The sequence below is a fragment of the Salarias fasciatus genome, chromosome 5, assembly GCF_902148845.1.
Source record: "Salarias fasciatus chromosome 5, fSalaFa1.1, whole genome shotgun sequence".
NCBI lineage: Eukaryota > Metazoa > Chordata > Actinopteri > Blenniiformes > Blenniidae > Salarias > Salarias fasciatus.
In genome coordinates, this window is record NC_043749.1 from 32,131,176 (window position 1) to 32,146,127 (window position 14,952).

The 14,952-nt window shown below is 55.0% G+C and overlaps 1 protein-coding gene across 3 annotated transcripts in view; it reads right to left on the reverse strand.

Moving 5' to 3' along the window:
* Positions 1-14,952, reverse strand: part of chd6 (chromodomain helicase DNA binding protein 6) — a 61,152-nt gene that overhangs the window by 16,592 nt on the left and 29,608 nt on the right. For all 3 annotated transcript variants that reach the window (XM_030091351.1, XM_030091350.1, XM_030091349.1), the window contains exons 7-34: positions 14,886-14,951; positions 14,759-14,817; positions 13,835-13,952; positions 13,642-13,728; positions 13,318-13,455; positions 13,017-13,138; positions 12,194-12,437; positions 11,472-11,648; positions 11,249-11,392; positions 10,850-10,948; positions 10,523-10,679; positions 9,904-10,114; positions 9,301-9,496; positions 8,859-9,023; positions 8,582-8,761; positions 8,394-8,504; positions 8,099-8,301; positions 7,635-7,715; positions 7,442-7,560; positions 7,204-7,363; positions 5,832-5,921; positions 5,594-5,697; positions 5,249-5,378; positions 3,743-3,821; positions 1,842-1,899; positions 1,368-1,716; positions 264-472; positions 73-170 (exon numbers count right to left, since the gene is read on the reverse strand). In XM_030091351.1, coding sequence (XP_029947211.1) covers positions 73-170; positions 264-472; positions 1,368-1,716; positions 1,842-1,899; positions 3,743-3,821; positions 5,249-5,378; positions 5,594-5,697; positions 5,832-5,921; positions 7,204-7,363; positions 7,442-7,560; positions 7,635-7,715; positions 8,099-8,301; positions 8,394-8,504; positions 8,582-8,761; positions 8,859-9,023; positions 9,301-9,496; positions 9,904-10,114; positions 10,523-10,679; positions 10,850-10,948; positions 11,249-11,392; positions 11,472-11,648; positions 12,194-12,437; positions 13,017-13,138; positions 13,318-13,455; positions 13,642-13,728; positions 13,835-13,952; positions 14,759-14,817; positions 14,886-14,951 — 3,954 coding nt within the window. The remainder of the gene's footprint in view (positions 1-72; positions 171-263; positions 473-1,367; positions 1,717-1,841; positions 1,900-3,742; positions 3,822-5,248; positions 5,379-5,593; positions 5,698-5,831; positions 5,922-7,203; positions 7,364-7,441; positions 7,561-7,634; positions 7,716-8,098; positions 8,302-8,393; positions 8,505-8,581; positions 8,762-8,858; positions 9,024-9,300; positions 9,497-9,903; positions 10,115-10,522; positions 10,680-10,849; positions 10,949-11,248; positions 11,393-11,471; positions 11,649-12,193; positions 12,438-13,016; positions 13,139-13,317; positions 13,456-13,641; positions 13,729-13,834; positions 13,953-14,758; positions 14,818-14,885; position 14,952) is intronic.

A 14,952-nucleotide genomic window follows, 5' to 3' on the forward strand; every position in this document is an offset into this window, starting at 1 on the left:
AGAACAACCAGGGTCACCGCCGAGGCCTCCAGAGCAGCCGGGGTCAAAGGTCAAGGCTCCGGTCGGGCTCACCTGCTCCCGGATCTTCCGCAACAGCTCGATGCGGTAAAGAGTCCGGGCAGCTCGCTCCTCCGTCAGCGGCTCCACCAGGACGGCCGGGTCCACCAGGCCTGGGGGGGCGGAGGGGGGGCACAGCAGAGTTTGCATGTTCTACACTGAAAACACATCTGAGCTCTTTAGAGCTCCGTTGAGTCCCGGCCTACCTTCCTCCTTGCGCGGCGGCAGTTTGCACGCCGTGCGGCACATGTTGACGAAGGCGTTGAAGTAGCGCTCCAGGCTCTGGTCCGTCTTGCGCTCCAGCCGGGCCAGCGCCCGGAACCCGGCCCAGTCGAAGGCCTTCCGGTCCGGGTCGAAGACCACGCCGAACGACGACACGGTGCGGTAGAAGTCCGCCTGCTCACGCCGCGTCCACCTGCACGGACGACAGCGCACGGCGGGACAGTTAACCAGCGCACGGCGGGACAGGTAACCAGCGCACGGCGGGACAGGTAACCCGCGCACGGCGGGACAGGTGACCAGCGCACGGCGGGACAGGTGACCAGCGCACGGCGGGACAGGTGACCAGCGCACGGCGGGACAGGTGACCAGCGCACGGTGGGACAGGTAACCAGCGCATGCAACACTTTGAGCATCTGCTGCCATTTGAACTGAAGCATAATGGTTTACTGAGGAAAATGAAAAAACATTAATACTGAAAAAATTTACTGAAGAAACTGTTAAAAACACCAAAAACAGAAAGAAAACCTTGAAAATACAAACATCTTGAAATATAATCCTACAATAAATAAGAGCTGAGATTCCTTCTGGAACTTTCCGACTTCTCTACAGCATTTAGTTTGTTTCTAAATGTTCCTGCAGAGAAAACGATTCAACCTGCAGTGAAGCTGTGGAAGCAACAGAGGTGACGTTAGAAAAAGATCCAACCCGATTAATCTCAATTATTCACGAAATAAAGAATCAGGAGCAGAAACCCAGAATGAAGTGGCAGAAATAATAACCGGAAAAAAGCAAAAACCTGAAAACTTGTCAGGAAAAGAGGTTTAAAGAAACAGAAACTGCTGGAATCTACTGGCTCTTCCTTTATTAAGAAAACTGCTAAAATTAATAAAAATCATCTGCAAGCTGCAATGAATTGAATTTATGATACTTATTTGAAGAATTATTTGTGATTCTTTTACACTATTGACAAGTTAATACTGGATTTATTTCCGTCCTTCATCAGGTGATTCATCTGGTGAAACTACGTTTTCACCCGGACAGGTTCTTTCACCAGTAGCTGACAGGAAGTGCTCTCCGGCGGTTCTCACCTCCTCTGCCACTCCAGGAAGAGCGGGTCGGGCTCGGCGGCGACCACGGGACACCTCCTCAGCTCCTCCCCCAGCTGCCAGGCCGCCGCCGAGGCCCCGCCCATGGCCAGCCCCGCCAGGCCGTCGTGCAGCAGGAAGTCGTGGCGCGGCGGCGGCTCGCGGCGCAGCGTGAAGCGCTGGTAGGCCGTGATGAGGCGGCGCAGGCGGGCGGTCAGGGCGGGGCCGGCGGGCCACGGCGGCCGTGCCTGGATGACGTGCAGCGCCGCCACGCCCGTGCCCGTCCCCGCCGCCGTGGTGGTGGTGACCAATGTGCCGTCCTGGACGCACAGGTCGCCGCACAGCTGGGGGTCTGGGGGGGGGGGGGGGGGGGGCACAGCGTCAGCTTCCAGGAAGTACTGCTTCCTCCCGTCTCCATGGAGACGGAGGCAGAGCGTCGTTTCCTGCTTCTGAAAAGCGGAGAGGACCGGTCGTTACCTGGTCCGGTGCTGTCGGGCTTGTCGGACGTGTCGGTGCTGGAGCAGGTTTCCTCCCCCTGAGGACAAGAAGAACCAGATCATTCATCAGCGGGGGGGGGGGGGGTCAACTAGATCATTCCAGAGGAAATGTTGGCGTTGTGCCAGCCGGCTGCTGCCCAGTTTCGTGTGTGTGTGTGTGTGTGTGCTTGTACAGCTATTTTTGTGAGGACCATCATGGGTTTATAGCCTTACAAGTGAGGACAGTTTTGCCGGTCACTTTTTGACAGACCTTTTTTGACCTTCTGGAGTGTTGAGACTTGATTTTTGGTTTAGGGTTACAATTAGGTTTAGGGCACAGGTCAGGGTTAGGCATTAATTTTTGATGGTCAGGGTGAGGGGCTGGGAAAAGCACCATGTCAATGAGTGTCCTCACAACTACAGAAGTGCAAACGTGTGTCTGTGTGTGTGTGTGTCTGTGTGTGTGTGTGTGAATGTAACTCCTCCATATTCACTGTGAGCTCTGAGCTGAGATCAGCCCTGACAGAGTCAGCAGCCGTGTCTCTGTTGCCATGGAAACGAGCTGCTCTCAGCAGCCATGACAGTGAAGCAGCAGTTTTTCATCCAGCTCTCATGGTTGAAGAAACGTCGTTTCTCAAGAACCCAGAGGCGAAATTGAAAAAAGTATTTTCACAGTGAGCGTCAGAAGCCTTTCATGGATTCATCCTGAGGTTTTCATGTCTGTAGGATCATCCATTCAGCCACGACCAGTTTGTAAAAATGTGTGAACTTTTGGATTCAGGGGAGAAAATCTCTCTCTGAATGCACTGGAGCGGATGGGAGAAAATTCTGCACTCTCCTCAAACAAATGAATCTGGAGAGCGAACCGCCTGAGATAGAGACGAAATGAAAGCATTTTGAGAATCACAAGAAAAATATCTACGTTTTTAGATGTCATTTGTGTAGATTGAGCCAGAAATATGTCCGCAGGAATGAGAGAAATTTTTTTTTTGTGTTTGAACCGAGAGCCTCCCGCACTCCCCAATACACACCCATTATAAACTCCAGAAACGGCTGAAATGCTCTATACTTGAAGGCTCATAGTTTAACTTCGGCAAATGATATTGAAATGAGATTTCACATCTGTGTAGAGGACAAAAATGCCTACGTTTTGATATTTTAATGACATCTCTACATGAAAGCATGATGAGGCACGATGGACTTGTTCAGGGATGATTTTTGGGCGACTCATCTGGAACGAGTGGGAAAAAATCACCGGTTTTTGGCCATTTTATCGCTTATTTTTCACCAGAACAACAGAAAAAGTCACAGCACACCATTCCCAGAATTTATACACGTTTTGATGCGACTTCTGTGGTGCTGCTCCAATCGATGCGGTTCGCACGTCAGAATAATGAGCGTGGCCCCGGGACGAGGCCGGCTCGGAGAGCTGTCTCTGTGCCTTACCAGAGGCAGGCACAAAGAAGAACAACTCTGACCACATGAGTTCCCGACATCAATAAGATCAAAGGTAGCTTCCGTCTGTCCATGTTTCAGAGGAATCGATGTGTTGCTGAAACTTTTACGGCAGAAAACATGAAGAGACGTTAAAGTTCACCGGAGTTACTGAGAAATCCTGAAACTGCAGCTGAAGAGCTGAAGACACGAGAGGAAAGAAAGAAGCTTAAAAACTGCAAAAAAAAAAAAAAAAAAACCCAAGTCAAGAGAATAACTGATTATTTCACCAGAGGAGGAGAATCAGCAGAAGCTGAGACACCGAGCTGTGAGGACGAGCATGCACACAGAGGCGTACATTAAATGAGCTATTTCACGGTGTCCAGTCGATTCATGATAAGAGCAGAAATGACATCATGAAGTGATGGGCGGGGCTTCCAGGCTCCGCCCCTCAGGTCGGCGTCTCACCTTGCTGTTGTCATCTCGATCCTCGCCGCCCTCGGCTTTGCTCTCGCCGTCGTCCTTCGCCTCCTCCGCTTTGCTGCCGCTGGAAACACAGATCAGAACACCGACCGCGGGTCAGAGGTCAGAGGTCGTTCAGGGTTTTCACCTGAAATGACTGATTTTCTGAACACTTAGACACGACTGTGATCATCTGAAAAATAAACAGGAAGTTTGTCTTTAAGTCCAGGAAACAGACAGGAAGTGGTTCAGCAGGAGGAGCAGGTAGAACTAGGGGTGGGCGATACGGCAAAAATGTCATATCACGATTTTTTAAAATTAATATCCCGATCACGATTTTATCACGATTCTTTTTTATATTGATTTTTCTAGACTAATTTGCAAGTTTGACCATTTTTTCCTCCCAATGTTAAACATATAAAACGTATAAAATGTATTTAAACATGTAAAACCCTAAAAGAAAAAAAAAAGACAATTTAAGCTAAAGAAACTGGCTTTAATTTAAATAGTACAGGTTTTTTTCTAATCAAAATGTGCAAAGAACACAAACATAAAGACAAAAACAATTTAACTTTAATATCTATAACCTGAGTGAATAATACAGCTGCTTGAGAACAATTTTTTGTTCAGAGATCTGAGCTTTTATCTCCTTTTAAAAATGAGGTAAAAGATAATGAACAATGAAGTTACTTTTGTAACACAAAAAACTAAACATATCAAATCGCTTTTTAGCAGTTTTAATGGGATATAGTTTTAATAGTCATGCTATATGACCACTAGAGGGCTCTGTCTCCATTGAAATACAGCCCCTCAGAATCCCATTAAATCAAAGACGTTCCACTAGTTATCAGACTAAAGGCCGTTTCAGCTGTTAACTTGATGGTTTGTTCACTAAGTGTCTTTTCACATTTCTGTGATTTGTTGTATATAAAATCCCTCATGCTAGCTTGTGAACTGCTAGCGGTAGCTCGCTAGCTAGCGTTAGCATCGATGATAGCTTCAGTGTCTCTCTCCAGCTTTTCGAGGTGTTTCTATGGCGGCTGATCTCTTGTAGCTCCCGTACTGCTGCTGTAAACCAGCTCTGCCTGACACAGCCTCCACCCAGCCTCCACCCAGCCTCCACCCAGCAGCAGCTCCAGTCAGAGAAGCTCCACAGCACGTTTCTATTATCTGTGTGGATAACTGCACTAGAGGGAATATTTAGTTAATATTATCTGAAGCTTTCAGGTAACATTATCACTCCAAAAAATATTATATATAGGTGAAAAAACAACAGGAGAACGTGCCCTATGGACGATTTAACCATCTTTCTGATTTATGAGATCGTCCTGACGTTATAATCCTTAATGATCTTATATCGTCATATCGCACACCCCTAGGTAGAATGATCAGTGAATGATCAGGTAGAATGAACACTGATCAATGTGTGTGTGTGTGTGTGTGTGTGTGTGTGTGTGTGTGTGTGTGTGTGTGTGTGTGTGTGTGTGTGTGTGTGTGTGTGTGTGTGTGTACCTGTCTGTCATGTCGGCGGCCGCCTCTCCTCCACCCTGCTCCGCCGACAGCGCCGTGACGTCCGGCATCCCGACTCGCTCCAGGAAACACAGGTCAGGGTCAGCGCGCATGGCGTTGTAGCGCTCATATCCTGACACACACACACACACACACACACACCACGTTAAACAACAACCTCAAGACGTCTCCGCATTTTATTCAAAGTAAATCATTTTTACACAAACACGATTATGTAGGAGTGTAAAAGTGGCGTCAGGACTCTGTGTGTGTGTGTGTGTGTGTGTGTGTGTGTGTGTGTGTGTGTGTGTGTGTGTGTGTGTGTGTGTGTGTGTGTGTGTGTCACACCATGTTTGTGGACTCCGATGAGCAGAGACTTGTCAGCGTCGGCGTCCCACCACGACACGGGAATCTCGATGTAGTCGATGTCCGGCAGCGCCACCTCCAGTTTACTGCCACACACACACACGCACACACACAGAGCTGTCACTCATCCTGCTGATCCTAGAGGGGTAGTAACTGGTTTCTTCACTCCCTGCTGGAGGGAGGCTCCACCCGGCTCCACCCGGCTCCACCCGCTCCCCACCTGGCAGGCGTCCCGTCCAGAGCCTGAGCGGCGGCGTCTCCCAGGATCTCCACCTTCAGGTAGTACAGCATGCGAACCCTCAGCAGCACCCTGCGGAGCGCACAGCGGCCGGTCAAAGGTCAAAGGTCAAAGGTCAGGCGCCGTTCTACCTTTGACTTTCAGCAGACTCACATGGAACGGCGGAGATTTAACAACAGAGGGAGGGAGGGACGAGAGGAGGAACGGAAAGAAAGAAAAACAACTCAGATCCAAAGATGCTGGAAAAAAAAACAACATGGACGAAAAACAAGAAAGAAAAGATGAAACAGAGTCAAGAGGAACTGAGACAGAGCCTGATGGAGTCTGGTCCGGGGTCTGGTCCGGGGTCAGAGCGGGGTCTGGTTCTGCTGTACAGGGTCAGAGCGGGGTCTGGTCCTGCGGTCAGAGCGGGGTCTGGTCCTGCGGTCAGAGCGGGGTCTGAGCGGGTCTGGTTCTGCGGTCAGAGCGGGGTCTGGTCCTGCGGTCCGGGGTCTGAGCGGGTCTGGTTCTGCGGTCAGAGCGGGGTCTGGTCCTGCGGTCTGGGGTCTGAGCGGGTCTGGTCCTGCGGTCAGAGCGGGGTCTGGTCCTGCGGTCAGAGCGGGGTCTGAGCGGGTCTGGTTCTGCGGTCAGAGCGGGGTCTGGTCCTGCGGTCTGGGGTCTGAGCGGGTCTGGTCCTGCGGTCAGAGCAGGGTCTGGTCCTGCGGTCCGGGGTCTGAGCGGGGTCTGGTCCTGCGGTCAGAGCGGGGTCTGGTCCTGCGGTCCGGGGTCTGAGCGGGTCTGGTTCTGCGGTCAGAGCGGGGTCTGGTCCTGCGGTCAGAGCAGGGTCTGGTCCTGCGGTCTGGGGTCTGAGCGGGTCTGGTCCTGCGGTCAGAGCAGGGTCTGGTCCTGCGGTCTGGGGTCTGAGCGGGTCTGGTCCTGCGGTCAGAGCAGGGTCTGGTCCTGCGGTCCGGGGTCTGAGCGGGGTCTGGTCCTGCGGTCTGAGCGGGGTCTGGTCCTGCGGTCAGAGCGGGGTCTGGTCCTGCGGTCCGGGGTCTGAGCAGGTCTGGTTCTGCGGTCAGAGCAGGGTCTGGTCCTGCGGTCCGGGGTCTGAGCGGGGTCTGGTCCTGCGGTCAGAGCGGGGTCTGGTCCTGCGGTCAGAGCGGGGTCTGGTCCTGCGGTCAGAGCAGGGTCTGGTTCTGCGGTCCGGGGTCAGAGCGGAGTCTGGTTCTGCAGTCAGAGCAGGGTCTGGTCCTGCGGTCCGGGGTCTGAGCGGGGTCTGGTCCTGCGGTCAGAGCGGGGTCTGGTCCTGCGGTCAGAGCGGGGTCTGGTCCTGCAGTCCGGGGTCTGAGCGGGTCTGGTTCTGCGGGCCACTGACTTGTTGCAGTGCTGCTTCAGGTGCTTCTTGTAGCTGTCGTCCTGCAGAACCACCTCGGGGTTGCAGCTGACCAGCCAGTCGGCGTTCTTCACCTCCGGAACGTTCAGCTGGTTCTTCATCTTCTTGCCCTTCCGGCCCCGGGGAACCGGAGCCGACAGACCTGCAACGGAGCGAGTCTCAGCCGGTTCCTCAGCGCTCTGAGCGGCGGAGCCGCCAGGGTGGAGGGTGCGACGCTGACCCGAGTGGTTGAGCAGCGCCTGATCCTGGCCGTCCTTGCTGGGGGAGATCAGGTCCCAGATGAAGCTCTTGATCTTGTCGTCTCCTTTGTAGTGCCGGAGACAGTAGACCAGCAGCGCCCTGGACAGACGGCACGGATCAGCTGATGGACCGGTTCTCCCCGCCCGACAGAACCGGTGCAGACCGGTTCCTACCTGCAGATCACCTCCATGTCCCGCTCCGCCAGGTGCCACTTGAACCGGCCGTGGGTCAGAATGTCCTTCCACCGACCCCACCTGCAGAGGAGGAGGAGGAGGAGGAGGAGGAAGAGGAGGAGGAAGAGGAAGAGGAGGAGGAAGAGGAGGAGGAGGAGGAAGAGGAGGAGGAAGAGGAGGAGGAACAGGAAGAGGACGGGGAGGAGGAGGAGAAAGAGGAAGAGGGGGAGGAAGAGGAGGGGGAGGAGGAGGAGGAGGAAGAGGAGGAGGAGGGAGAGGAGGAGGAACAGGAAGAGGAGGGGGAGGAGGAGGAGAAAGAGGAAGAGGGGGAGGAAGAGGAGGGGGAGGAGGAGGAGGAGGAAGAGGAGGAAGAGGGGGAGGAGGAGGAGGAAGAGGGAGAAGAGATTGTTCTTACTCCACCCACACAGACCACTCCCTCAGACTGGACTGGACCGGACCCCCACCCGAAGATCAGCAGGTTCTTCTCCACCCGGAAGCACTCGGCGCGCAGGTAGCGGCGTGCGCGCTCGCCCAGGCGGCGGGTCCGGCAGGGCCGGTCCTCCGAGTCGCTGTCCAGCTCCGAGAACTCCATCAGCTCGTCGTCCTCGAAGGAGTTGTAGTGCCGGGTCTGCTTCCGGACTCGGGGCGTGTCGATGACCAGCGACTCCTGCAGGGACAGGGTCACCGTCACACACACGCACACACACACACACACGCACACCCGGACGGACTCCCTGTCTGACGGTGTGTGTGCTTCACCTTCTCCGACTTGGAGTCGATCTCCACCTCGGCGATCTTGGCCCACTTCTGCCAGAAGTTGGGGTCGTCCAGAGATATGTCGGTTCTGTTCCCGGACGAGACGAAGCTGGCCTGGAAGACAGACAGCAGGCGGCCGGGTGAGCCAGACGCCGGTACGCAGGGACACCGGGACGCCGGAGGGTTCGTACCTTGGCGAAGGTGGACCCCTTCCCCTCGGACTGGATGGTGATGGTCTGAGTGCGTCTCTGGAGGATCTGGTCGATGTCCTCCTCGCAGAACTTGGAGCCCTCGTCCTCCTCGTCCATCAGGGCGCCATACGCCCCCTTCTTCAGCAGGTCCTCCACCTCCAGCTTGGACAGTTGCTGCACCTGCGGCGCCACAAACAGAGGGGGGGGGGTGGTGGTGGCTGAGAGGGGGCGTGGCTGAGACGGAGGCGGAGCAGGAGGCGGAGCTCCGCGGCCTCACCCCGTTCAGGCTGCCCTTGCGGTTGATGTCCTGCAGGACGGCCTTGTCCAGCCCCAGCTTCAGGCTGGCCTTGTCGAACATCTCCCTCTCGTAGGAGTTCCTGGTGATCAGCCGGTACACCTTGACGGCTTTGCTCTGGCCGATCCGGTGGCAGCGAGCCTGGGCCTGCGGGAGGACAAGGTCAGCGGACCGCCGCTCCAACCCGCCACGGCGGCGAGGAGCCCGGCCTCCGTCAAGTGCTCGATGAGACGGGCGTCATTTATCTCAGCATTTTGTAAAATTCAAGAGACTAAAATTATTTAAAATCGGACGAAAACCTCCAAAGTCCTCATTAATCTTCAGGCTGCGGCACAGAAAGGAATCAACCCAACGTTTACAGCAGCAGCAGCTCGGCGCGTTCACCCCTCCCCCGGCCCTGGCTCCGCCCACTGGCCCCGCCCACCTGCAGGTCGTTCTGCGGGTTCCAGTCCGAGTCGAAGATGATGCAGGTGTCGGCGGCCGTCAGGTTGATGCCCAGCCCCCCCGCCCGGGTGCACAGCAGGAACACGAAGCGGTCTGAGTCCGGCTTGCAGAAGCGGTCGATGGCCGCCTGCCGCAGGTTCCCCCGGACGCGACCGTCGATCCGCTCGTACGTGTATCTGGAGGAGGACAGGGTTAGCCTGGCTTATCTGATCCAGCTAACTTCAGGGTTAGCCTGGCTTATCTGATCCAGCTAACTTCAGGGTTATCCTGGTTTATCTGATCCTGCTAACTTCAGGGTTATCCTGGTTTTATCTTATCCGCCTAACTTTGGGATTAAACGAGTTTTATCTAATCCTGCTAACTTCAGGGTTAACCTGGTTTCTCTTTTCTGGCTAACTTCAGAATTAACCTGGCTTATCTGATCCTGCTAACTTCAGGATTAACCTGATCATTCAGTCTTGCTTCTTCCTCCTACATGGAAGTGCATTTGGATCATTTTGAAAAAGGCCGACCTGTGGAGCCGTTTTTAAAAAGTTGCGTGCGGCGGTGTCCCGGCTCTTCGCCGGCGGCGGTCTGTCCTCACCGTCTTTGTATGAGGTAGTCCTCCAGGATGTCCAGGCAGCGGACCATCTGAGAGAAGACCAGCACCTTGTGGCCGCCGGCCAGCAGCTTCGGCAGCAGCTTGTCGATCAGCACCAGCTTCCCCGCCGCCTGGATCATGGCCTGCAGCTGGAAGTCGGCGGCGTCCGGGCTGTGGTACTTCCTGAAGCTCTCCAGAATCTTCTCCTCGGCTCCTGACGACACAGACACCACTGCTGGTACTCAGAGGGGACTGGGCTGGACTGCTGGGGCTGCTGGAGCAACTGTAGCCGTGGTGGCTGTTACTGTGATGGTTGTTATGATGACAGTTGTTACTGTGATGGTTGATGTTATGATGACGGTTGTTACTGTGATGGTTGATGTTATGATGACGGTTGTTACTGTGATGGTTGATGTTATGATGACGGTTGTTACTGTGATTGTTGATGTTATGATGACGGTTGTTACTGTGATGGTTGTTATGATGACGGTTGTTACTGTGATGGCTGAAGCGATGGTGACGGTTGTTACTGTGATGGCTGAAGCGATGGTGACGGTTGTTACTGTGATGGCTGAAGCAATGGTGACGGTGTAGTATTGTGTGTCTGGGCTCTGCGGCTGACCGGTGATCAGGTAGGGGTGGTTGCAGCACTTGCGCAGCTCCATCATGGTGTTGATCAGGTTGGGCATGTTGTGCTGATTGGCTCCTTTGGACAGGAAGGAGAAGTTCTTCTCCAGAATGGCGCGGTAGTACTTCTTCTGAATGTTGGTCAGCTCCACCTGGAGAACGCCACGGAACATCATGAGAACCACGGAACCATCCGGACCCAGAGCAGAGGGGCAGTTTATGGCCTGTGTGTGTTCTATATGAAGCTCTGACACAGGGAGAACATGCAGATCTTCATGATGAACGCTGTGTGGTGGGCGGGGAGCGGCGGCGAACGGCCCACCTCGATGATGGTCTCCTCTTTAGGAGCCAGGTTTTTCTCCACGTCATCCTTCAGTCTCCGGAGCATCATGGGCTTCAGAATGGCCTGGAGCTTCTTCACCTGTTGGAGAGAAACCATGTCAACCCTCTCTTTCCCAGCATGCCCTGCTTCTGTACAGCAGCGGGGTCAAATGCTTCAGGTCAGGGGTCATGAATGGTCTCCCAGGGTCAGCCCGAATCATTAAAACCTCATCGATGACAGGATTGAACACGTTTGTCTGGATCTTGTAACAGGAAGGAACTCTTCTGGCTGGAACCGGTCGAGCTGCAGGCATCGGACGCCTTCCAGGACTGAATCACTGCATTGACATCGACGTTCTTCCGCCCGTTACGGCGTCTGGACACGACGCGCTGGACGTACCTGCTCGTCCGTCTTCAGGTCCCCGAACTCGTCCAGGAAGGAGCTCTCCGACGGGAACTGCAGCGGCTCCAGGAAGTTCAGAAGACTGAACAGCTCCTCCACCGAGTTCTGCAGCGGCGTTCCCGTCAGCAGGACCTTGTGTTCCTGCACAGAACCGACCAGACGGACCTCTGAGAAACGGGAACGACCCGAACCGCCCGGCTCCGCCTGCGGGCGCACTGACCAGGTTCATGAGTTTGAGTCCCTCCAGCAGCTTGCAGTTACGGTTCTTGAGCCGGTGAGCCTCGTCGATCACCACACAGCGCCAGTGCAGCTTCTTCAGCTCCGGGCAGTCGGCCATGATCATCTCGAAGGTGGTGATCACTCCGTGGAACTTCAGGATGCCCGGGATGGTGTTACCCTGGGGGGGGGGGGGGGGGGGGGGGGGGGGCAGAGGGGTAAATACCAGCTCTACAGCAAACAGGACCTTCACACGGAGTGACTTTCACTGAACAGCTGGGATTTTATGTTTCTGACAGAAACCTGGCTGCTCAAAGGTCTGAAGGTCAAACGAAAGGTCTGAAGGTCAAACGAAAGGTCTGAAGGTCAAACAGAAGGTCTGAAGGTCAAACGAAAGGTCTGAAGGTCAAACAGCAGGTCTGAAGGTCAAACAGCAGGTCTGAAGGTCAAACACGAAATCTGAAGGTCAAACGAGGTCTGAAGGTCAAACAGGAAGTCTGGAGGTCAATCTGAGGGTCAAAGGATGGAACATGGGTCTGTTTGAGGGTCGAATCCTGGCGGCAGGAGGATGTTTCAGTAAAAAAACCTGAAGAGAAACATTGAGTCTTCCATTCAAAGCATCAGCTGATTCTAATAACATCACGGCTCCGTGAAGGGAAGTGGACTCAGAGACCCGTTCAGCGTCACGCCGGTCTCGCAGCCCCGCCCCCTCCGAGGCCCCCGTACCTGAGGGTCCCGGTGGAACATCTCGTACTGCAGGATCATCTGGCGGCTGATCTGCGAGCCGTGGTACACGATGACGTTCATGTGCGTCCAGGTGCGGAACTCGCGCTCCCAGTTGGTGATGGTGGAGAGCGGCGCGATGATGAGGAAGGGCCCGCGCACGCCCATGCTGAAGATCTCGTACAGGAAGGTGATGGACTGGATGGTCTTGCCCAGGCCCATCTCGTCCGCCAGGATGCAGTTTTTCCTGGACGGAGGGAGGAAACGTTAGCGGCGTCCGGACGGAACCAACGCCGCTCCAGAGGACACACCGCTTTGAGGACTTCCCCTCAGGAAAGATCCACAGGAGAGAAGACGGACGTTTGTACGGAGAGACCATCGTTACCATGGTGACAGTTATTACACACAGCAGCGTTTCAGAAAAGTCCTGTTTTTATCCGTTTCCATGGAGACGGAGTGTTTTCAAATAGTTAAGTTTTCCACCGTTTCCATGGAGACAAATCTTTCCTGAATAGTTGTTTTTATCCGTTGCCATGGAAACAGTGTTTCCAAACAATAACGTTTTCCACTGTTTCCATGGAGATGGAGCATTTTCCTAAAGTTCCATCTTGAGTCCTGGGTGTCTGAGAATGAGGCGGTGGCGTAAAGTGGCGACCAGACCGTCTGAAAGCTTTCGGTCTCCACAGGAAGTGACTCCAGTCTGGGACTGGAGCGCTCTGCCGGCCAGTTTCGGCCCCCGGGCCTTATGTTTGAGCACCCCCGGCCGACGTGTTGTTGGTCTGTGGCGCTGGCGGGCTGGTTGCCGTGGGAACGGAGCGGGCCTCACCTGTTGTACCAGTTGAAGAGCAGCCAGTTCATCCCCTCCAGCTGGTACTCCCTCAGCTGGTTCCCGTTGCGGTAGTCTCTGGAGCGCTCCAGCTTCTGCCACTGGTCCGGCGGGGGGCGCTCCTGCAGCGGGGGACACACACACACACACACACACACAGCTCTGTGTGTAATAATTTGCGCATCCTTCCATTCCATGTCTTCAGCTGGAGGTCAGAGGTCAGAGCTGTCTGTGGTTGTCAGCGTTCTGTCTGGTTCCAGTGGAACCCCCCCCCCCCCCCCGCCCCCCCCAGCGGTGTTACCACGTGTCGGAGGTCGGCCGGAAGCTTCTGGATGCTTTCGAACTCCTTGATCTTCTCGGGGTCCAGGTCCTCCTGCAGCTCCCAGGTAGCCTCCTCGTAGGACAGACTGCACCACTTCACCAGGTAGTGGGTGACCTCCTGACACACACACACGCACACACGAACACACGCACACGTTTGGCTTTCTATATAGCTGTGAGGACACCATTGACATAATGCATCTCCTGACCCCTGACCCCTGACCCTAACACACGAGAGAGAACAGCAGGGCAGCTCGCCGTCACCCTCACACAGCCTGCCGCCGCTGCCGCCGCCGCCACCCACCTCTCCGGTCTCCGTGTCCGTGGTCACGGCCACCTCCAGCACCCGGTCCACCTCCACGTAGTCGGGGTTGAACAAGTCGTCATCGGGCTGCAGGGGAAGCAGGAGGGAGTCAGGACACGGTGTGTGTGTGTGTGTGTGTGTGTGTGTGTGTGTGTGTGTGTGTGTGTGTGTGTGTGTGTGTGTGTGGCCATGCCTCAGTGAAGAGATGCTTCATCTGCGCCTGCTTGGTCCTGAAGCGTTTTATTTTCTGGTGGATTCTGGGATCTTTCTCCAGCTCCTCCAGAGTCGCCCACTTGCAGTGGAGGTAAGAACTGTGGAGACAGGAAGGGGCGGGGCTAAGTATTCATCAACACAGGAAGGGGCGGGGCTCTGGGTTCATCACCACAGGAAGGGGCGGGTCGTTTACCATTTCCCAATAAGAAACAAACAATATGGCCGCCTCCACCGCTGCTGGCCAGAGAGGCGACGCGGTGGAGCAGTGGTTTGAGCGTGGAGCCCGTTCTGCGCAGGAACTCTGGAAACTGTTACTGATCGACTGAAAGAATGAGTTTGTCTCGCTGCAGTGGTGAGATGAGCGGCGTCCAGGAACTGCAGAACCTCCAGAACCTCCAGAACCCTCAACCAACAAATCAACCAATCAGCTGACTGCTGAAACCAGACTGATCTGAGGCCAGTCAGCCTGGAACGGGCACGTCAGACTGAAGCTCACGTGTGTGTGTGTGTGTGTGTGTGTGTGTGTGTGTGTGTGTGTGTTCTAATGATGGTGATGCTGTTACCATGGCGACCAGCCGCCGAGTCTGAGCAAGCTTCAGAACCAACATTCAACGTTCTGATCCTCAATGTCGCGTTCCCTCGCTCTCCGTTCCCTCACTCTGTTCCCTCGGTCCATGTTTCCGTTCCCTCGTTCTCGTTCCCTCCCTCCTCGTTCTCGTTCCCTCCCTCCTCGCTCTCGTTCCCTCCCTCCTCGCTCTCGTTCCCTCCCTCCTCGCTCTCGTTCCCTCCCTCCCTCCTCGTTCTCGTTCCCTCCCTCCTCGCTCTCGTTCCCTCCCTGGTTCCTCTGACCCGCTGCGACTCTGGAACAATTCAATCTTGGCGGTGGGGAACGGGAGACACTTACAAGTTCCTGTACTTGACGTAGAACTCCTCGGCGTCCTCCGCTCGGCCGTCCGCCGGTGTCTGCAGAGACAAGAGGAGACGTCAGAACCTGAGGAACCAGGAAGTCCGGCTGAGGGCGGCGGCTTCACCTCTCGCTTCGACGGTCGCACCGACAGGATCTTCTCGATGATGTTGGCCTCGTCCTCCGGCGGCTCC